Source organism: Apteryx rowi, unplaced genomic scaffold (assembly GCF_003343035.1).
Source record: "Apteryx rowi isolate R43461 unplaced genomic scaffold, aptRow1 scaffold_1012, whole genome shotgun sequence".
Lineage (NCBI taxonomy): Eukaryota > Metazoa > Chordata > Aves > Apterygiformes > Apterygidae > Apteryx > Apteryx rowi.
The window spans coordinates 43,819-68,035 of record NW_020447212.1 but is presented as its reverse complement, the minus strand read 5'-3'; the positions used below and the strand labels follow the sequence as shown (position 1 = coordinate 68,035).

Below are 24,217 nucleotides of genomic sequence, written 5' to 3'. Positions count from 1 at the left end.
GCTAACATGTGCTCCATTTAACTTCAGTATCGGCCTCTAAGGGGGAAATGCTTAGAAGTGTTTGGACTCTTACTGTACACTGAACGTTCTCCTTTTGGTATTAAAAACTAATTCTGTAAATAACTTCCATCACACAGCATTCTGTTCAGCATACCAAAACCCAGTCACATGCCAGAACGTGACAGCTGGTTATCTTCTGAGTCGTCCTACTAGTGAGCAAGAGCGTAGATGTCATTTCTGCAGCATGGACTGCCACAGCCAAATAACAGTGCCTCAAAGAGATACAAGATTATTATTGAAACTTCATGATACCTATAAATACCTGATTGGTTTTGTTTTAGTATTTAATTATGTCAGCTTATAAATAGTGATTTGGGTGGGGGAGTGACTTTGTTAGAGTACAGCATTGTGAACCTCTCCCAGTAAAAGAAAAGAATTGAAAGGTTTAGATGATGAGAAATGTCTGCGGCCTGTTCTATCCCCAGATATTCACTGAAATGTGTTACTGAATGTACAAGGAAGTGTATTCGCAAGTAAGCTGCAAACCTGCTCTTCTGTTCTGACTTGGCACATAATATACTTACTGCACTCTAGTTATGTGTGAAGATTGAATTGATGAAATTTTATTACCTAAATAGCACCTTTTTTTTAAAAGTAGGCTACCCAGGTCTTAGAGCATCCACTGATGCCTCATGAGGAAAACTGATGATGTTTGCATAACAGGAGGGGGCACGAATTGTTAGGAGACCATTTTATTCTTCTGTGCTTCCAGTGTCTCTCTTCCTTCCTGGCATGTTGTCGAAGGTCTTTGAAGAGAACAGCTATTCTTGCTCTCTGTTCCTAACTTCAGACTATCACTGTTTGTTACTGGACTTTTTTCTCAGTGCATCACCACAGAAGCAATGTAATTCAGGGTTAGGAACCAGCTACTAAGAATTTTTTCCTTTTTTAGTTCTAGTACAAATTTATCATGCAAATATAATCTAAAAGTAAAATAAAATAAGTTTGTGTAAGCAGAACACTGATACACAAAACATAGATGAAGAGAAATATCTGCTTTCTATTTACAAAAATTCAAGCTGATCTTAAGAATGGATTTGTACAGCGAAGGTACTTTTTTCAGTGAAATATTTGTGTGTGAATATATATGTATGGGAGCAGGGGAAAGAAAAAAGACCATGTGCAAAAAGTCTACAGACTTCAAAATTTAGGCCTACAAATAGTGTCTTTTGAAAGGGTGTGCTTTGAGACACTTTCTCTGAAACTTGTCACGAAATCTGAAACTAGCTGTAATTATTAAGTAAACAGTATGCTGCCCACCAACATAATGCTCTTTTGTCATGAAATAACCACTTTGACTACAAAGCCTCAGTGGAAGAAACTGATGAATATTTTTTACCTGGAAACACAAGTGTGAGCTTACTGTAGTTGGCTAGGATGTGTGTATTCAGGCAGCTTGTGGTTTGGTTTGGGGGTTTTTTTGGTTTCTTGATTTTTGTTTCCCCCCACACACACACCCCTTGCTGAAACAGTGTGTACAAGCACACCATAGTAGCCAACAGAACTTAATTTTTCCATTTGAGTTTAAGGGCATGTTGACCCTGTCATGACAGTAGAAATAGTACCTTCCTAAGATTTTTCAAATTAAGCTAGGAAGCAATGACATTTAGAAGTAAAGTTCAAAGGCTATTTTCAGTGCAAATCCACCTGTTAATTAGAATTCTTCTTCTGTGACACATCAGTTTTGTATTTTTGTTCTATCTGCAGGTTGGAAGCTGCCTTAAAATCAGTCTTGTTTTTGAAAGTGTTTTCCAAGGCCATACATATCAGTTCTCTTTGGCTTACTCAGGGATTTTTATTCCTTTCGTTAAATGTCAAATAACAAAGATATTYTTGTATTATTTAGAAAACTTCAGACCTCTGAGATTTTATATGTATATATATATTTTWTATATATATATAATATATATATACATATACATTTGGTTTTGCAGTGCAGTCTGTARTGTGGTGTCAAAGTATTCCATTTAAGAATATTTTAGTACTTGAGATTCTCTGTAATTAGCTACACAGTGGATTAATTTCCTTTGTTTTCCCAGTTCTTTATAAATATGTGAGATATTCTTACAATCTTTGTAGCTGTTTTCACTCTGTGATGTTTGAGATTTTCATAGCTTCTGATGGGAGTTCAGTCAGATCTCAAGATACTAGAGTAAAGAACATAAAAGGGAAGATAACAGATCTGCACTTATTTTATTTTCAAAAAGCATGTCATTGTGGGTGAAGGCAAGGAATACACTCCTCAACTCCTACATTATCATTTCATTTGGGCCATTTTGATTTCATCAGAACAGATTAAATCAAATGAAAATGGTACTTCATATTCTACATATAGGCATCTTTGACCTTGTGAAGAAGAGAAAGTCTAATATATCTTGCTTTCTCTGTGGGGGGGAAGAAAGAAGGGGATAACAACAATATTTACTTTTGCTTTTCTGTAAAAAAAGGGGAAAAAATCAAGAGCCAGGCAGAGTAGGGATATGGAAGGCTTTTTCCCTCCATATAAAATGTCTCCATTTAAATAGTACATAAATATACAATTCATCATCAATATTATCTAGCATAATCAATTGGAATATAAAAAGTAGTTTAGCCCTATATTTTTTTTAATAAAATATTAGCTTTTAAACAGCTCTTCCAATATTGATCTTGACAAACTTTGTGTACATCGAAGGCATGTCATTTGTTTTGCAATCATTATTTTATCAACTTTGGGGAAATGGAATGAACTTTGTAAGGAAATTCAAGGATGTTTTTCATTACCTCAATTTTTTTTAACTGTACTCTGAAGAGACCATCAGACACTTTACTCCATCTTTATTAGCAGCAAACTTCATGAGGCAGTTGAATGAACCTGTTAAGTAGTTGCTAAAGGCAGATTTCATATTACTATATGCTGAACATCCACAGATTGCTTTCAGCACACTTAATTTTTAAGATTATTTATCCTTGCGGGAAGTTCTTACTCGCCAGTATCTGTATTCAGGCTAAGGAAACCTTAAATCCATGCTGCGTTAGCCTGATGCAGGTGATTTGTTCGTGCACTTGCACTTTTCTGCACAGGTGCAGCAGGTATTGTATGYCCTGCCCGCGGGGTCATGCTGTGCTCCCCCCAGCCCTAGCTGAGCTCCTCCAGCTCCTGTGGGGGCCCCTGACCAAGCTGGGGGCATGACCAGCCAGAGGAGCAACTTTGTCTTTGGGCTGAGGCTGCTTTTTACTGTGGACCATCTTTCCGCTGCCTCTCCCTGCTTTGGAAAACCCTCTGTAAAGGTCACTGGTTCAGCTATTCGGGACAGTTCCTGACAAGCGCAGCCTGTGCAGCGGCTGGCTTTGGCTGTCCCTTTGGTCTGGGGACTGTATGGGCACCTTTCTGTGCTTCCTTTGTGGGAGCAGCAATCCCCAGCCGTAACAGCTCCAAAAGACTTTCTTGCTTTTGGTCCTTAGGTGAGACTATCATATCAAAAGTAGTGTTTTAACCCTGTGTCGCTCTTCCCTTTTAATGGACCTTTTGTCTTCAAGATAACACCTGATTCTAGATCACATATTTTCAGCTTAGTTCATGCTCGTTTAAGGAAGCCCCTTAAAACTGGGTAGTGTGGTATTTAACATTGCATTCAGACTTGCCACCTAGGTAAGTGCTTTGAATGTCTAGTGTGTCCATATGGCCAAATAAATATTACTATGTGCAAATCTGAGTTCTAATTTTCCCAGAATCTTTTTTTCTTCTCCCCCCTCTTCTGCCCCATGTTGCTTTCTGATCCTTGAGGAGAAAGAGTAGGTGTGCTTTCTCCCCTAGAAGGAAGTAATTAATTTCAGCAGTTGGGTCAAGTTAGAGGGCTACTCAACCATATTTGTGGCAGGAAAATTTTGAGTACTGCAGCCTCTCAGAGCACAGTTGCATGTATCTGCAGAGCTTATCCAGGAGTTTGGTCATTGGAAAATAACTACTTTTGTAAATCTGCTAGCTAGTGGGAGTAGAAAACTGAGCAGGAATGTAAGTGAGAGGCAGAAGTGCAATTCTGAGCAGCTGTGAGCTCTGGTTGGTTCACCCATTTCGGTTCCATACAACAACTTCTGTTAGTTTTCAGTTCTCATCACCTTTATTATAAACAGTATACTAATAACTTTCAAATATCATTAAAATACAGTGCACTTTCAGTGATCTATTATCTTCCTTTGGGGCAGTGCAAATATATAAGGAAGGGAGGATTTTGTGTACGTTTTTGATATAACTAACGCTGACTTCATAAATCTTGCTGGTATGGTAAGGTTTTTTGTTTTGGGGTGGGGGGGTTGTTTCAGTTTACATCTGTTTATTTACTTGGTTCTGAAACTTTGAACATTGTGAAGTTTTACTTTTTAAAAACTATTAATTTGCAGGGACTATTGCCAATTTCACTATCGGGTATTCTTTTTTAGCCAGTGTGCTTTCTGCTCTTCCAAAGACCGGCACAGCTAGTGTGACGTTAAATAGCGTGTAGGCAGGACAGTAATTCTGTCAGAGGATACAAATTCACCAGTGACTGAATGGCTTCTCTTGCTAGTTAGATTTGAGAAACTGTTTCATATTCAGTGGTCAAACAGTTTGCCATGCAGACTTTGAGCTTCTTCCAATTTGTTTAAACAAGTGTTGAAAAGGGGGTTTTGTTTCTTGAGCAGACCTTGCATCATTTATAATCATTGGCACGATAATTGTGTAGCTCCAAGTTGTGGATGAGAATCATGGATTACTGTTATTTTTATAATCTATATTAGATCTCTGTTAATTTTGTTGATGGAAAGAATCCTAAATGAATAAACTATTAGAGAGTTTATTTCTTAGTTTCTTCCGATTTTGCAGCCTTATAGATGCAGTGGGTCAGTTCCGTTCCTGACATCAGTCATAGCCCTATTAAACCAGAGAAGTTGCACCCATTCTTGTGCAAGTATAGAATTTTACCTTGATTAAAATATTTGGAACTATGTAGACTGTGTAGACAACTGTCATAAAGCAACCTGAAAATCAGGTTTATTTCTGAAGAAGAGCAAACTGTTATAAAGCCTGTTCTCTCATTAACAGAGTAGTAGTACCAGCTCTGTTTAATGGATGCAGGAGACAGCAGGAAGAAGGGAAGAGTTTCCAAATGGCCGCCTTGTTGAAGCAAATTGTCAGGGAAATACTATCTTTTAATACAATAAATAAAGCTTTTTATTATTTTGAGACACCAGTAACTTTAAAAACCACATCCACAGACAGTGTTAAATTACATATTTTTAAATTCCGTTTTTTTCAGTGTAAGCCACATTAGCACAGTTTAAGAATTGGAGTTAGGAATGGTTTAATGTTTTTCAGACTTAACACAGAAGCAAACCTGAAAAGAGCACACACATATTTAAGAAGTTACGTTGCTAATATTCTTGGTGGCTTGTCTACTACTATTATATGGAAAACCACCTGAGCCTGGATTCAGCTGTAAAACTAGCAGTGTGTTCACATATGTATTACTGAAGCTATGACACAACACCTGCAAACGTGTATTTATTTATTTCTCTAAGAAACTTAACAAATRCAGTTTGTTGCTGTGACACAGGACTGTAACTTTCTGGCTGTTTCTTCCTTCATTTTGTGCATAAGGGCACAGGATCTATATATGTTTTCTCTCCAGTAAGGAATGGAATGCTCTTATTAGGCACTTAATCACTGATGCTCTTCTTAGCCTGACAGCGAAATACTTCAAGATAGGGAAATGAAAACTAATCTTAGAGTGCATGCCCTGATTTCAAAAGTAGAACTGTAATATAAGCTTTAATTACTTTTTCCCTAGTAAAATAAATAAATAAATAAATTTCTAAGCATAATTCCAACTGTTTATTCCTAAATGTATCTTTGTATAAAAAAAAAAAAAGGAGAGTAAGTATAATAGTAATTACTTTATTTAAAAATGCATATTGTGCTGAAGAAAACCTTTTTGGAGCTTATTTGGCTTATATGAAAATGTGAAAAGTAGATCTGAAATGTGTTGGATGGATCAAAGTCAGAATAGGAGACATTCATATGTATAAAAATATTTGACATTTTTAGCATAAAAATGGATTTTGCACATCGTCTGCTTAAACACTGTTGCATACTAGCCCCATTCAATGTTGATCTTGTAGGAAACTTGGCAAGCTGAAATGAAAACGGTATTATTTGAAATTTTAACCTATTGACACTAAGCATGACGTTACTAGTAAAATGCCACATTTTCCTCATTTTTACAATGAAAATCTACTTACAAAATCCAAACAAGCCGTTCAGATGGTTTAAACCTATCTTGTAAAATTGCTGATGCAGTTAAACTTTTTCATGTCTTATGCAAGCTCTGGGTAAGCAGATGGATTCTGTCTTTAGTCATGGCCTATCTTTTTGCATAAAAAATGCACTGTTAAAACAGTTCTTCATACCAATTTCCATTCTACTGATTTGTGTCCAGAAATTGCAAGGACAGTGGTAGACTTACATTTCACTGTTTACCATTTCATAATAAAATGTTTACCATATTTCCATTTGTTATATATTTTATTTCATAATGCTCTCCTTTTCCTTTCTAATTTCATTATTTGAAACCAATTGGTGAAAATGGCTGAAGGTAGAATTGGACCTTAGGAAATGTGATCTCATAGTAAGTGGTTTCAGTAAGACTTTGCTGAGCAATACCAGCAAAAGATTGTTTCTGTTATACTTAAATTACTTAAATGCAAAATACTGGTATCTGTTTTTCTTCAGAGCTTTTAATTTTACATTTTTTATATAATTAAACACAATTTTTTTTGTTACATATCTAACCATCTGAGCCCAGTATTGAATAATTAACTCTTTGCTGATGGTAGAGATGAGAATAATAGGTGCTGAGAAAAAGTAAACATGATCTCTGTTTCTAAGGAGGTTGTCAAAGCAGAACCTTATCTTAATTCCATGACAATTCAGTGAGAAATCCCGCCCCCCCCCATCTCTCTCTTTATATTTTAATAATGAAGAATTTCCTTTAAAATAGAGTTAACTTGAAGGCCAGGATGTGAAGGTAGTGGAACAATAGATTATACCTTTTTTGTCTACATGCTTCTGGCACAGATAAAAGGCTGGACAAAACAATTCAGTTTCATTAAGAAAGCAATTTCTAACTCTACATTTGGAATATATAAAAACTGTATGCGTTAGTGACTAGAACTTTCTGTATATTTATTTGGTGACTAATGAAAAGTAAGGTATGAAAACTGGAGATAAGTAATATCCATTTATTCAGCACTTGAATTCCAGTGTTCAGTGTTTTGTATTCTGAGAAAATTATTTAAAAATATGTTAGTGCCTTATTGCTTGAAACAAGTGAAAAGGGGTTTTCTGTTCTTGTTGTTCCCCACCCTCACCCATCCTTCGCCCCATAGAGCAATATGGGAATTTCTGTTAAGCATTCTCCTACACACAGTCACATTAAGCCAAGGTAACCAAATACTGGTTTGCTCAGAAGGTTGAGGAATGTTATGTTAGTGAAGACATTATCTTTTTAGGAATGATAAAGGTAATCAGACATGCCCGTTCTAATTTTCATGATCTTGATCTAGATTCTGAGTTTAACTTACTGTTCATCCCCTTCCATCTCCCTTCAGATTTCTGCGGAAATGCATCTATATGTGTTGTCAGAATGAGTTTGGTCTTCCAGTATAATCAGCTAAAAGTTTTTAACCACTAAAAAGAAATGCAACTTTTTGGAGAAGAGAATTTAACAGAAGTTAGTTTAGACCACAGCTGGAGTATAACTGTCTTCAAACTCAAGGGCTCAAGCAGGCCCTGTTCACACTAACACGTGGCAATGGAAGTGCTGAGGAGCATGGCACACAGGCTCACTCTAGCTAGGTTGGAACTAAAAGCAGTTTAACAACATTTCAGTGCTATTTCACTTGAACTAACATATCCTGTTTAAAAAAAGGTTGGTAAATCCTCTTGGGTATCTTGATGGCCAAGCCCTCAAGTTAGCTTTGAGGATCAGAGCTGAGATCTCTGCACTGCCCTTCATTGCGTGGTGGAGATATGATCTGAAAATAGAATTCATTTTACCATCTTCAGTTAGCTTCAAAAAGGAGACTGCAGGGTTTTTTTTCTTTTTCTGAGATTATTCCCTTTTGCCAGAAGACAGTGGAATTTTACCTATTATGATCTAGATTTTGCAAAGGACCTTTTTTTCTTACTAACATTACTCCCACTTTTGTCCATCTATTTGAAATCAGATGTCAAGAATAAGCTTTGTTTCTAAAATTATCTTGATTTATATGAACTACTGTTGGAAATGATCTAGAAAGGAAAAAAATGTTATAAAATGGCAATTATTAGAAGGAAATTATTGAGAGCTAATAATTGGGGGGGGAGGGGGAGGTAGATGAAAAAGTCATGCTAGAAAGTCCGTTAACTGTGGATTCATGATCATAAAGTGGTTTTACCATATTCAATTTCCTATACTAAAAATTTGGGAAGGAATGTAAAGAGGGAGAAATGAAGATAAGAAGAGTATCTTTTAGAACCTTTTCTTCTGCTGAAATTCTTGAGTTTTCCAGAACTGTATTAGAGACTCTTTTTTTTTTTTTTTCCCCCTGGAGTTCTTAATTAGTAGTATGACTGTCCCTTGCAGTGTTACTTCTTCGTGAAGAATCATACACCAGTGCTTAATCAGGATTCGGCTTACAAATCTGAAGTTTTTGGTAAAAGGGAATTTGATTGAGAGCCATACTACAATAAAACTTCAACTGAATTATCATTCTTTCAGATATCTTAATAACTTTTATTTCAGTTTTATCTCCAAGTTTAGGTATTAACTAGCTCATCCTATAACTCAATGAATAGGAGGCATCATGTACCAAAATACTTCATCACTCTTAAGAGTTACAGTGTTTATGTAAAAGTTACTTCCTCAAACTGAATTCTTCTCCCCTTATAACCAGCAGGCACACAACCAAAATGCTGATTCGTTTTCCATCATCTTTCTCTTGCTTTTATCTGATAAGTATATTGTTTGTTGCATAGTATAGCAACAATGGTCTTCATGCTATAATAACCTGACAAAAATTTTCAGTAGTCTTGGGCAATATTTTAAAAATAATCCATGTCCAAGTTGGTATTTTAAATTTATACCAGTAATCACTGTTGAGTATGCTACCTTTGTGGCTGCTTCAGTCTGTGTCAATGTTTTGTAAGGATTATTTTTTGCTACCTTCTTCAGAGTGCCTTTTATTTTAGGTGATCTAGAGACAGTTCACTGAAGTTTTCTGTTAAATCTACCATAGCAATGTCTGATTTTAAACTTGTCCTGATGAATGTATAACTAAAATCCTGTTCTTTGAAAAGCTGTAGTAGACACAGGTTGTATATGCACATGTACAAATGCATGGATACAAGGGAAGATGTTCTGCCAATGTTTGTCCTGCTGGACAGGACCTTTTGAAATTAAGTGAATTTTTTAACAGTTTATTTTCAAAATGTTACCTCACTAGTATTCAGTAATAGGTATGTATGTCTCTGTACTGCTTCACTTCGCTACATGCAATCACGTTCTTCATGGTAGCCAGTTTAATTTAAAAGACTATGAGATGAATCTGATGTCTGTATTGAGAGTGAAGTTCATAAGTCAAAACTTATGGTACTTCATTTCTTTTAAAGGCATTCCTTTCACTTACACTGTTATCCTAATCCCCTGTTATTAAGAAACTGAAAAAAGTGCTTCCCCATGATGAAATGGAAGAATGTAAAATAGAATTTGAATGCACTCCGCCTGTCTTAGAATTAATATTCAGAAACGGGGGGGTTGTGCATTTAATGAATTGTGGGAAGATTTATATTGTAGAGTTCGTTCACTTGCACACAGAGGGTTTTACAGTGTCATCTAGTAACGTCTACTTAATAAAGTTTTGAAGAAAAAGAAAACCTGTCTGAATGTATCACTCTTCTTCCAACAGTTGTGTGCATGGATTATCAGTCAACCAACTCCAAGTAGTCTTGATTAAACTTGTATTATGATTGTTATATAATCATAAAGAAATCCCACTGAATGACATAAAAAGTTCAGAAATCTTTGTGTTCGCAAATACTGCATAACACTCACTTCAGTCTTTCACTATTTTTAAAAATATTCATCACAGTAAACTAGACTTCTACCTCCAATCTGATTTTAAGTTTTACGCATAGTACTCCCGTGTGTTGTCATCTCTGGGCTCTTGCTTTCAATTTTAAAAGCATCTTAATATGTAAGACAAAGTTTTCCTTCTCAAGAAAGGTTAAAATGCTAGGTTAAAATAACCTGATATAAGAAAAAACTGTATAAAGAAAATACTGTAATCCAGTTTTCCTATTCCCCTGTAGAATCACTTTCTAAAGCTCCATTTTTTCAGTGATTGAATTTTTACAGAAGTCAGTATTTGCTGTAGCTGTAAATTTAAAGTATGTGGGCCATTAATTGAACCAGATGTCTTTTTCAGAGGACTTGTTTTCAGTTTCCACATTAGTGAATTGATAATACTGATGCAATGTTTTGTCTGATGTGTTGGGGATCTTTAAACACTTTGCATAACTATGAAATAGCATTTGCATGTTCTTGCACAAGTAGACATTGTAGCGCACTCATGTACATTTTGTTTCTATAGGAAACAGCTGAAAAAAACCTTTCACTGCAACAAATACACAGCAAAAACCTTGACTGACAGAGACCTGCCCTAGGTGCCTCTTGCCAATGATAGGAGACAAGTCTTTCTGCCCTCCCTCCGCTTTCCCCCACAAAGTCAAAATTTGCAAACATTATGAGGGCATCATATCAGAGATCCCTTAACTGCAGTAATTCTTGCAAGTAATCAAAGTAATGAAAGGATGGTTAAGAGTCCAGAAAAATCAATATCCCTATAGCTGAAACTCAGGTTAAAGTGTAACTTTTCACTTGTAGTCTCAAACTGTTTCACAAAAGACAGAAAAGCAGGCTTGGATTATAAACATCATACTTCTCAAAGTAAATAGGACTGATATGTTTCCTAGAGATTGCAGATAATACAACTGTAACTTTTAGACACTTCCCTTCAAATGACTGCCATGTTGCTTGAAAYAGTGAATATAGGAAATACAGATTTGAGTGTGTTTTCCCAAAATCATGAATCTACTTACACATGCCTGTAAAAAATAATATTCCAAAAATTCTGAATGACTTTGAATTTCTCATATATTTGCTTAGTAGTTTGGCTTCAGTAACAAAATGAGGCAAAAGGCACAAGTTTAACCTTGGATTATGAGGAACTTTGAAAATGGAAGTGATGTGTTGGAATGAGGGGTATGTGAATACCAGCCAGTGAGAACAGAATTAAAAGGCAGCCACCTGGGTACAATTGTCATGCTTTGGAAAAGTCAACATGGCTTTTGTGAAGGAAAGTCTTACCTCACCAGCCTAACAAATTTGTTTGGCAGGGTCAGCAATCATGCAGATAAGTCATCTTGTTTAATAGTCTGTACTTACTTTTGTAAGGAAGTGGTGGATGGGGTTGGCAACCAAAGGGCCTGGTGTGATGTAAACAGAAGGGACTTCTTAAAACAGGGCTGAAGTGGAATTTCCCCAGGAATATGCATGCAAATAAGGAAGTACCTACAGGGCCGTGTTACAGGGAAAGCTTTTGTGCCCCTTCTGGGAAGTCAGCACACTGGGGTCTTTACACTAATGCACACAGCATAGGAAACAAACAGGATGAATTAGAAGTCTGTGTGTATTTCAGGGCTATGATCTCATTAGGATCATGGAGACATGGTGAGATAGCTCACACAACTCAAGTGCTGCTACAGATGGTACAGGCTTTTTAGGAAAGACAGGCTGGGACAGCGAGGAAAGGGAGCTGCCCTGTATGTGAGAGAGCAGGGGGAGTGCCTGAAGCGCTGCCTGGGGATGGTTCATCCCAACAAGCAGGAAATCAAGCAAAGGCAGCAGGAGGCCTGCATGGATGAGCAAGGTGCTCCTGGCTAAACTCAAATATAAAGAGGAAGCATACAAAAGGTGGAGGCAGGGACAGGTGACCCAGAAGGAATATAGAGACACTGTCTGCACATGCATGGATAGGGCTAGGAAAGCTAAAGCCCACCTGGAGTAGAAAGTGGCAGGGGATGATAAGTGCACCAAGACAGGCTTCTACGAGTACACAAGCAGCAAAAGGAAGGCTATGGAAAATGTGGGCCCACTGCTGAATGGGGCAGGGAAGCTGGTGACAAAGGACTCAGAAAAGGTCGAGGTACTGAATACCTTCTTCACCTTGGTCTTTACTGGTAAGACTGGTCTTCAGGAATCTCAAGCCACTGAGACCAGAGGGGAAATCTGGAGCAATGAAGACTTACCCTTTGTGCAGAAAGATCAGGTTAGGGAATACTTAAACAAGCTGGACATACACAAGTCCATGGGACCTGATAGGATGCACCCAGAGGTGCTGAGGATACTGGCCRATGTCATTGAAAGGCCACTTTCAATTATCTTTGACAGGTCATGGTGGTTGGGAGGGGTTCCTGAGGACTGGAAGAAAGGAAATGTCATCCCTATCTTTAAGAAAGGAAAAAGGAGGATCCACAGGAACTACTGGCTAATTGGCCTCACCTCAGTCMCTGGGAAGGTGATGGAGTAACTAATCATGAATACTATTTCCAGACATGTGAAGGACAGGAAGGTGATTGGAAGTAGTCAGCATGGATTTCTGAAGGAGAAATCATGCTTAAGCAACTTGGTAGCCTTGTATGATGAAATGACTGGCTTGGTGATGAGGGGGAAGCAGTGRATGTTATTTATCTTGACTTTAGTAAGGCTTTTGACACTGCTCCTCCATAACATCCTTATAGAGAAGCTGATGGAGTATGGGCTAGACAGGTGAACAGTGAGGTAGACTGAAAGCTGGCTGAACTCCTGGACTCAAAGGGTTGTGATCACTGGCATGAAGTCCAGCTGAAGGCCAGTCAATAGTGGTGTACCCCTGGGGTCAATACTGGGGACAATACTGTCTAAGACTTTCATTAATGACCTGGATGAAGGGACAGAGTGCACCCTCAGCAAGTTCACAGATGATACAAAACTGGCAGGAGTGGCTGATACACCAGAGGGCTGTGCTGCCATTCAAAGGGACCTCTACAGGCTGGAGAAATGGGCAAGAGGGATCTCATGAAGTTCAACAGAGAGAAATGCAAAGTCCCGCACCTGGGGAGGAATAACCTCATGCATCAGTACACACTGGGGGCCATCTGGCTAAAAAGCAGCTCTGCAGAGAAGGACCTGGGAGTCCTGGTGAACACCAAGTTGATCATGGGCCAACAGTGTGGCCTTGTGGCAAAGAAGGCCAATGGTATCCTGRGCGGCATTAGGTAGAGCGTTGCCAGCAAGTTGAGGGAGGTGATCCTCCCCCTCTACTCAGCCCTGGTGAGGCCACATCTGGAGTGCTGCATCAAGTGCTGGGCTCCCCAGTACAAGAGAGACATGGAGCTACTGGAGCAAGTCCAGCAAAGGGCCACAAAGATGATTAAGGAGCACCTGTCATAGCAGGAGAGGCTGAGAGAGCTGGGACTGTTCAGCCTGGAGAACAGAAGGCTCAGGGGGATCTTATCAATGTCTGATGGGAGGGTGTAAAGAGGACAGAGCCAGAGGGCTCAGTGGCACCCAGTCGCAGGATGAGAGGCAATGGGCACAAATGGAAACACAGAAAATTCCATTTGAATATAAGAAAACACTTTTTCCCTGTGAGAGTGGCTGAACACTGGACTGGGTTGCCAGAGAGGTTGTGGAGGCTCCATCCTTGGAGATATTCAAAACCTGACTGGATACGGTCCTGGGCAATGAGCTCTAGTGACCCTGCTTGAGCAGGCGGGTTGGATCAGATGATTCAGAGGTTCCTTCCAACCCCAACTATTCTGTGATTCCTTGAAATGAGGCTATCAGAAGCTGTAACAAACAAAGGAGAGTCTTTACGCAAATAGTAAAAGATCGATGGAATTTCTTGCCAAAGGATGTTGTAGATGCTAAGGCCTGAAGTGGAAACTGAAGCAGTTCATAGAAGAAAATCTGTGCCAAGTTACTAAATGTATGTATACTCTGTCTGACTCAAGAATTCCTTGAAAATGAAAAAAATGTTTGGAGGCCTGGACAGTGGTAGAAGGTAACACTTGCTTTTTTCTTGCATCCTTTCTCAGACAGCTGGTTTCTATTAGAGATAGGATATTGGACTACCTGGAGTTTTGGTCTGGGCCAGTATTGCTAGATCACCCTCTTTCTATCCTTATCCTGAAGGTCAGTAAGTGGGGGGAATATTATCCCAGTGGTGATCCATTGGGAATGGTGGGGACATGACCTCCCCAACCCTACTTGTCTGTGGAAAAAACTACTCCACCTCTCCTCAGCCACAGATACTGACAGGATAAGGATGCACCTAAACCAGAAACAGGTACCCAGCTGTCCCCTCTGCAGTGCATTATTTTGATCATCACCTAATTTTTTTCCACCTGAGCTGAGTTGTTCCCTTAACCTAATTTCCACCTATTTTACTCCCTTATCCTCTTTTGGATCCATTCATGGTCTCCTTGATCTTTCCCAGGCTATGTTCTTCCTCCTCCTTAACACTTTCCCTATTGTAATACTTAAATGATCTGATGCTAAACTTTGTTTCCACTATCCTGAGTGACGGACATATCAAATCCCATGTTCTGGATCTGGCCTCGACTTCATCTCCTTTGACCAGCTTGGATACCCTAATAAATTATATTACCTCTCCCTAGAAACCTTTATCTCTTAATGAGATAGCTTCAATTTTAGGTGCCTGTTGCCCAACTTGTCTGTCTTCTGTCTCATCAATTCCATTTTATTTTTAAAATGACAGTTTCCATTTTATTTTCAAAATGATGGTTTCTATTTTGTTCTTTTTCATGCTAAAAATGCTGGGCAGTCTCCCAAACATCCTAACGGATAGGAGAAGAGGTGCAGTAAATCAAAATAATTAAGCCTGAAAATTATCAAAATACTTAAGCCTGAAAAGCAAAACTGTGTGCTTCAGTTGGAGGACTCTTTCTGCTAAAACTTCCTCTGCTGACAATTGTTGTTTTATTTTGAAAAATCTATATGCACCTGTGGGTTAGTCAGGGGTAGCCTGACTCACCGAGCACCTCCTGGAGCTCCCACCGGCGGGTTGGGGCTGTCTGCCTGCCACCTGGCTCAGGTGCCTGCTCCCCTGAGGGACATTTGGTCCCATGTAGTTTTGAGCAACAGTGAATCTCTTGGGTTTTGCAAATAAAATGTAATCTGGATATTGCATTTTCTCCTGACTGACAGCTGTCATTACATGTTAGCCTTTGATGATATCCTGTAGCACACAGGGGAACTGATTTGGATAATGGCTTCTCTCTTGAGGGTCACACATAATTGAGGTGGATTTTCTCCATCCTGTTCCTACCGCTTTCTGCTTAAAAAGCTATATTATCACTGGTGTACATTTTCTTCTTTTAACTAATACTACAATTTATCAAATAAAAGTAATGCCAAGTCTTTAGTGCAGCACATCACAATAACTTTGAAAAGCAGAAAATACAATGAACTACAGGAAAGACTGATTATTTGAGTGGTACCTTTTAAGCTGTATGTGCTTTCAATCTATATCTATCTGTGTAATTGCAGGCTCCTCGCTTGTAAGACCTTTTCCTTAAGACTTCTTGATTTTAACTATTTTTCAAACAATGTATACTTTAACTTTTAGTTTTACCATATGATTATTATTTATTAGAAATATGTTTTAAAAGTTGGTGTCTTCTTAATTTCATCTGGCTTTTATAAGGTGATGGACAAGTCAAAGCTCATAATAAACTGGCTAGTGGGAAACCTTTGCCAAATCAAACAAACATTAATTCAGTACAGCTTTCCAATAAAACCTTCAATGTTTTGTACCTTCAAGCATATCTGCTGTTGCCTTTTTCTCAAATTCCTTTACAACAAGCACTTTATGTCACCACTCCACTTATGATGTTATTTTTAACAAGGTTACTTAGATGACAGGCAGCACATAGCCTTCATTTATCTCTCATTTATTAATTCATTGTAATGTTGAATTAGACATTTTACAGCCTTGGATCTGAAAGACGATCATAATGATATTATCTTTCCTGTAGAAGTAAAGGGAGACAAGATAAAGAAAGATTGACTTTTCTTCTCCTAAAAATGAGCTTTCAAGCACTAAACATGATTGTCACAATTTTACTTCCTAAAAGCCAAGTCTTGGGTAGGGACCCCTTGTCAGCCTGTGGCAGGCTTCTGCCTGCTCATGTGATAAGTGAGGAGCAGCTGGCCCTGCCAAAGCTATTAACTCAGCTGACAGCCTGATAGATGAGGAACTCCCAGAAAAAGGCAGCTTCAAGTGAGCTGAGTTAATTGCTTTGGTTGTGGCAACCAGTCCTTAGCTGCTATTTTCCCCAAGTACTTAAGGGTAAGCAAGCTGTATGCATCGGTGAAATCCATCATGTTCCAGAGTGCTGGGTGTGGTGTGCAAGCACAGAGTGGCTGCTGCAGATGTGTGGCAGATCCAGTCAAATAATAGCAGAGGTCTGTGTACGGCCTGTTCTTGCCATCGGAAGAAGTAGGGCACCCACTGCCATGAATATGCCTAAAGGTTACGTAACACTGAGTGTCATATTTTGGACTGTCATGTTTTCAGAGCTCTGTGTAGATACAAAAAGAAGTACTTCCTTCAGAGTAGAGTTTCTCTGTCTACCATAAAGTTAGCTAGCAGAAATATCTCCAAGGCTAAGACACATGGATCTTAAAAGAACATGTTTTCACAGTGCAATTATATGCATGATCATTTTAGTGTAGTGTGCAGCTGTCTTACAGCTTGTTTTGTATAAATATATATTAAAAAAGCAAATAAATAGTGTTATTCATTCCTTGCTGGCTCGTCACATTATAGCACAAAAGAATTGTAGTGAAATAATTTGACTGTTGTCTGTTTTTTAATCCATATATGTCTAGGGTTTTTTTTCTTTTAATTTTGCTAATTTCCTAGTATGGATGTTAGAAAGTGAAATGGGAACCAAGGAAAGAATTCAAAGTTAAAAAGGTGATAACAGCATAGGATCACCAAGAAAGGAGAAGGACTGTTGTGAAGGCACATCTGATGAGAACTGTGCATTGTTGCTTAGGTTAGAGATGGACCATATTGGATTTGTGTACCTGAAAGCCTTAACAAGACTTTTTGACAAGTGGAGTTCAGTCATTCTTTCTGTTGGTTACTGTGCTTGTTAGGAATAAAAGGCTTGAAATGAATTGTTCCATGAGCAGAAAGATTAACAAAGTCAGGTTTCTTGTGGAACAAGTATTTCTCTTTCTGTGCCCCTCCACCATAAGCTATCTCCACCTGATGCATCCTATATGACCTCAGTCCTCCTCATTATTATCTCCAGTTCTACCCCATGTTCCCTAAACTCTCACCTGATGCCTTCTCCTCCTCAACAGCTGAGCACATGCTTTGCCTTTTTCTTGAAGTATGTATGTGCTGAATGATCAGCTACTACAGCTGTGCTGATGGCCAGGCCAATATTCAGGAGCTGGCAGGTTGGCTGATCTCATACCAGCTAACCCTGAACTGGTGCTGTAGTCTTTCTCTCTACTGAAGCACTCCCACTTTGGTTTCTCTCGCGCCCAGGTACTGATTCTCACAAATCATATGGGAACTTTACGTCTTTGAAGCTCATTATTGCAGATCACCACACAATGTGGTCATACAAGCCTTGTGTCTTTAGAATCCCAGGATAAAATGCAGATTTTCACCCATGTGATCTTTTCCTGCATATATAAGGTTCTCTCTGAAACTTGAATGTGAGATTTCATTTTTGTGAACGTTAGTATTAAAGCACAGCAATGGGAACTTGATCTTTGAAAGTATGCCAACTGTATATTGGATACCACTACTACCAATGAGTGTGAATATGTATAAAGATGAGGAGAAGAAGTAAATAGAAAGGCACAGTGAGAATAAATTCTGCATCTAGTAATACAATAAGAAAGTACAGATAGTGTTCTGATCTGTCCTAGCTGTGAAGACTATTTCTTCAAGCGTAGCATCTGAATATATCAGGAATCTCCAGTCACAAAGGTTCTCTTGGAACTGGAAGACAATTTTCTATATCCTATGTGGTGCTGTGTGTGTTACAAGCCAAAAAATTGCTAGAGAAGCATATCAAAAGCTGTTAATAGAAATACATTATTGCATTTCATTTATTATTAAATAAGAAATATATTTTCTTTAGATTTAAATAAAATATTGTGAAATTTATGTAACAAATTATAAATTACTTAACAACCTTAACTTTCAGTCATCACTCTTGAGCAGACTAAAAAAAAGCCACAGATCTTCAGCCCTCAATCGTTTCTGAAACTGAACAAATGTTTCAAAATCTCCAGGTAACTTTTCTTCAGTCATTTGAATTTATTCATTGTAAATAACTCCATTGACTAGGTTTATTCTGCAAACATTCTAGCCTAAATATATAGAAAGGTTGTTTTTTTAAAAAATAAGCTGTTTTAAAAGGATGCAGTCAAATTCAAAGAACCTGTTAAAATGCTTTCAAGATACTGCTCTTTCTCTAAGCTTTAATGTCTGATTTTTATGATTCAGTTTATAGCCTGATTAAAGTCAGTAGCGGGGATGAATAAGGCTCTGATCTGCAAAGATATGTGAGCTGTTGAGCTACCTGTGTTTAAAATTATATATGCGCATAAAGACTATACAAATATGCCTTGATTTGACTCTCCTTCACCACTTTTTTTCCCCTGGAATATTTCAGTTGTATATTTAAATGCTACAGATTAACAATATGTATTTTTCAAGTTTCTTTTTTTTTTTTTATTTTTATTTTTTTAACCATCATAACAATTTCACCTCTGAGATTTTTCTGTACTGGGGAAGGAGACAGATGTCAGCTATCTCGCCTGACCGTGTTTAGCTAAGGTATTGCTTTAATTAAATGAACAAGTCGAAGTTTGTCTCTAAGAACCTAAAAAACTAAGGACAAAGCATAAGGACCAGAATAGCTAAAACAGAACAATTATGCTGTGATAGCTATGCCAGTAGAAGTGTTCTTTATGGGCATTCTATTCTGGAATAAAGTCACTTTTATCTTGGAAAAAACACCCTATTTGCTCTTTTGGAATACTGGTCTGGAATCAAATGCCCACCTGCATGTTCCATTCCAGCTTGGTGACAGTGGAATTATTAGCTGTCTATAACTGTACCTGTTTCACCTAGTCTCCACAACATTTTTGTTCAGCAGGGGAGCCATGCAGCCCACCTAAGTCTGTCTCCTTACCTAGATGGGGGATAAAATCACTAGGGGAAACAGATCACTTTCAAAAGCCTCAGTATAGTTCAATATAGCTAAATATGGAAAAAGCTTTCTTATTCAGTCTTGTTATGTTGGCAAAGATGTGAAGCCTTAGGAGACAAAATACTTCATTTTGCTAAATCTGTCATGTTCATGCCTGCTTATTTTATTGACAGCCCACCATGCCAGAAAAAGGAAATGATTAAGTGAGTTAAGAGACGTGACATTAGATTTATTGTGTGTTAGTAGTTTACATCATGTTTAAGTAACATTGTATGACACACTCTTCTGTTACCAGGCACTTAATGAATTTGTGCAGGAGTTAATGAAAGTTAATAACAAACTAGTAAAAGAACAGCATATCAAGCATATTTGTTATTATAAATCAAATTAAGGAATTTTTATGAGACAATCTGCATGTAATCAAAATGAAAAAGTGCAGCCATTTCACTGAATAAGGATATTGTGTCTACTCCAATTCAATTTTCTGACTCATGAACAAAAAAACACAGTCACTGGAGTACTATTCAGAAATACACTGAAATGGGATAGTGTCACTGTATGACCTCAGAGGATTTGATGGATGGCACGTATTTTTGAAAAGATGCCACGTACTCAGGAGCCTAGCACTGGGCTTATCTTTTTCAAGAATGTTGTCCAAACCCATATTTTTAAAGGGAAGGAATTGCTTGAAAAAATGTGGGCTAAAAGCATACATCTTTGAAAGATTTTTGCAAAATAGTGGACTATAATTATGTTTTCAAGATAGATTTTAGCCAAATGCATACTATGCATTTTATTGTGTATCAGATGAAAGGCAGTTGAAGTTAGAATTGCCTCCCTTTTTTATGTGTTACTGAACAAATAAGATATATTGGCCCACCACACAATGAGTCTGTTGACCCAGCGGGGACTTTCTTCAGAGCCAATGTGCCCTTGTCATCCACGGTTCTTGGTATGTCGCTGCCTCAACACAAAGGCACTGGCTCTCTCCAGACTTGATGCAGTCCATCACAAAAATAACTTTTTGCCTGCTTCACTTATGGCCTATGAACATTTTTCTAAGCCAGAAAGCCACAGCATAAATACTGCATCCTGAGAAACCTCAGATGTCCGTTGATATAGTTTGATACAGCATGTTCAAACAATTTTTTCCCTCAGAAGCTGCTATAATTGTAAGTCATGATGAGCCACAACCAGACATATTCAGGTGGTTTACATTCTAAATGAGTCCCATTCCTACTCAAGGTAAAGAACTAGGATTTTTGTAGAGCAACTCAGAGGAGCCAGGAAGAGTTCTTAGTTGGGAGCTTCATAGCACCAGCCAGGGATAAATAAACATAAGGATTGAGGCCAGCTGAAAATGGCCCAGTGTTCTTAAACTGTGAGAAGAAAAATCAGACATCACTCTATTAGTTATGCTAGAAATTGGCTGAGTAGCCAGTATTTTTTAGACTGATATGTTCAGATGTTATGTCTAAAATGAGATTTTTATATAACAGATATGACTCACAAATAACAATCTTTTTTTGTGTGTCAAATCTTATCAAGCTAAGTGGTTAAAGCTACTTAAACTGAAACGTTACTGCAAGTAGTACAGCAGAGGAGACCAACGTTATATATTCATAATTCAAAGTTGTAACGTCTTCTTGCTTTCAGCAAGAAGTTAATAGCAGTTTGGTGTTGACTGTGTGGAATGGTATCAAACACTAAGCATGCAGGTTTGTATCTGAAAGCATTTATAGAGAGTTGGGGGTTTTTTGTTGTTGTTGTTGTTGTGGGGTTTTTTTAAGATTTATTAGTCCAACCTGAGAGACAATAGGGTAGATGACTCTTTGATATGCATGAAAGCACTTAGGTAAAGAGATGGATGAAACTTTCACCATAAAATATCCTTAATATTTTCTTCGAGGCATTACAGTCTCAAGCTGATGGCTTCCATTTGGAACTAAAGCAAGGGGACAGTGGGTTTAAGTATTCTGCAGAACAAAAGAGAATGTATTAATAATGAGATAAAGGTTGAAGATAGTAATTATTTTTTCAATCTCAACACATGCATTTTTTCCATGATCTCTCTCTCTTCCCCCTACACTCCTGTAATTCAGCAAAACTCCACAGACAGACCATTTAGTTTTTTGTAACTCTCCACCTATCATAAATATTTTTCTTTACTACCAGAGAGTAATGTATTTGCTTCCAATCTTTGGTGATTCACAGGTCGTTTTTCTCCCAGATTTTCATTTCTTTTCTACCTTTCAATAGGAATATATCTATATTTCACACCAGACTATAGACATTAGGACAACACAGGCAGAATAGAGTAGAAATGGCAACTCCGAGGCTGATTTCTGATCCTCCAGAAGCTGTAATGTATAATGAAATTAAAATTCTTTGAAAATATCTGCTATAACACCAAGATCTCCCTTCTGAATTCTAGTTAATCTGTACTAGATTGGGACCTGGACAGGATGCTTAACACAATGAAAGACATGAGAGGTAGGATATTGCCTCAGTTTCCCTTTTTTTTTTTTTTTTGTTAGTAAAAAGAAGAAAACTAGTTATAACACCAGTTACTTAGATGAAGTTATTTGTTACTCCGTGTTTCCTGAAGTGTAGTTTTTTTTTTCACTGTATGTTTGCCGTCTCTCCTCAATATTAGGATCTAAAGAATTTGGGGAGCAGTGGAGTGATTTTCCGGTTTGATTCTAATAATAGTCTGAGAGGCTTGTATCTTCAAGCTCTTTGGATTGAGTAGTGGCTAAGAACAGTCACATTTTAATATGATTGATTAGACCTGTGTGCAGAAGTTCAGCTATACAAGAATAGCAGATAGGTACAATGTGCCTAGTAGTAGTGAGATTATTGCGCCAACATAGTTTTGCAAATACCCCAAAAGTTGTGTAAGTTATTGCCATTTTTGAACATGATTTTAGGTTCTAACATCCCACCCTTCTCAGAAATAAACTGGGAGTAAAGACGATTGCAGACGCATTGCTGAGACACGTAGGTGCCCCTTTCCCAAAGTGCTGTAAGTCACAAGGCATCTTTCACAGGACTAGTAGACAATTTCCCCATATACACAGTATGGTACACTGTAAACATTCAGCCCTTCATCCCAARTAGTATAACTTTCTTCCAGCTCATCTAGACATGAGGGCATCCTAAAATGGTGCTTTCTGCACCTTGCCTCATTACATATCATTGTCTTTTTTTCTTCTTCATTCACTCTTTCGTCATAATTTTCAGTTTCCCTTTACAAAAATACCTTGATACATGTTTTTCTCCGTCCCTCTGAAGACCTAAGATACAGCCAGCGATGAGGACATGTGTGCTGGCATGCAGAGAGAAGAGGAAATGTTTTTCCTCAGTGCTATGGCAGAAGGATGGTGACGTGGCCTGACGTGAGAAGGGGTTGGGCTGGAATCTCTTTTGCCCTTCCAGCCGTGGAATTCCCATGCAACCTCTACGTGATCCTGCCCACATCCTTGTATAAAGCTGACAAAATGCTCACTGCACATACAGTTGCTAAACATCTTTTAGAAGACTCGGAAGCGTGCAGACTTCCACAAACATTAAGCAGAGCTGATGCCTAGGAAGCTCTGTGGTGACTGGACGTGTGCCCTAGTGAGCAGAAATGGGCTCCTCTGGCAGGGTATGAACACAGTGGTTTTGGTGAGGAATGAAAACCCCAAGAATGTTGGGACAACCAGATAAATGATAAAAAATTTATGCAGTTAGATTCCCCAGATCTATAGGGAATTACTGTGTACACTCAGAAGTCATCTACAGACTTCCTTGAGCCTATAGCCCACAGACTGGCCATAGGCTGAAAAGAAGACCTGCACAGGATGCTTACTGCAGCTCTCATATCAGCCCTTAGGGAGATAGTGATGAATATTCAAAAGGAAGATGTAGAGGCACTGCATGTTGTTCATGTTCACACTGAAGTGGAGTGAACCAGTGGAGACTTTGTCTGTGTGGCCTAAAAAGTGAGATGTGCAAAAGATTAGGAGTAGTGGCACGTAGGCAGTCCTCCTGTAACTTCTCCAGAAAGCAACCACACCGTCATACATTACAGCAAAATGTCAGTTTGCCTATAAATCCTGCCTCCGGCCTCCTTCATACAAATGGCCTTTTCTCCCTGCATCCTTGCTGTYCTTCACCATGCCCAAGTCCTAAGCTAAGAACCAAATGTGGATCCCCATGCTTCTAATGCTGAATTGCCCCTAAGCCCTAGCATTGCTCACTGTCCCGTACCAAATATATTTTACCAGCTGCACTGCACTAACCTAATCTAAGAGGCCTCTGAAAAATCTTGCTCTTGTTCTCTCCTAACTCTGCTCACACTGATCGCTAATGTAAGGGCATGGACTAGCATGGGTGGCGCCAGCCTCATGCCATTGGCAAATGAGCCTCGTTCTTCAGGAATATCACTTTCTGCCTGCCCAGGTAAGCTAATTTCATCCTGGACTAAGATATAATCACAGAATCACAGAATCGCTGAGGTTGGAAGGGACCTCTGGAGACCATCTAGTCCAACCCCCCTGCTCAAGCAGGGTCACGTAGAGCACGTTGCACAGGATTGCGTCCAGGCGGGTTTTGAATATCTCCAGAGAAGGAGACTCCACCACCTCTCTGGGCAACCTGTKCCAGTGCTCTGYCAYCCTCMCAGTGAAAAAGTTTTTCCTCATGTTCAGATGGAAGCGTCTGTGTTTCAGTTTGTGCCCGTTGCCTCGCGTCCTGTCACTCGGCACCACTGAAAAGAGTCTGGTCCCATCCTCTCGACACCCTCCCTTC

The 24,217-nt window shown here is 38.5% G+C and overlaps 1 protein-coding gene across 1 annotated transcript in view; it reads left to right on the top strand.

Moving 5' to 3' along the window:
- RNF217 (ring finger protein 217) overlaps nucleotides 1-9,976 on the top strand; it is a gene marked incomplete at its 5' end in the record, with an annotated part of 71,685 nt that extends 61,709 nt beyond the window's left edge. The window contains one exon of the mRNA XM_026064119.1: nucleotides 138-9,976. Coding sequence (XP_025919904.1) covers nucleotides 138-213 — 76 coding nt within the window. The remainder of the gene's footprint in view (nucleotides 1-137) is intronic.
- Between the last annotated feature and the right edge of the window lie 14,241 nt (nucleotides 9,977-24,217).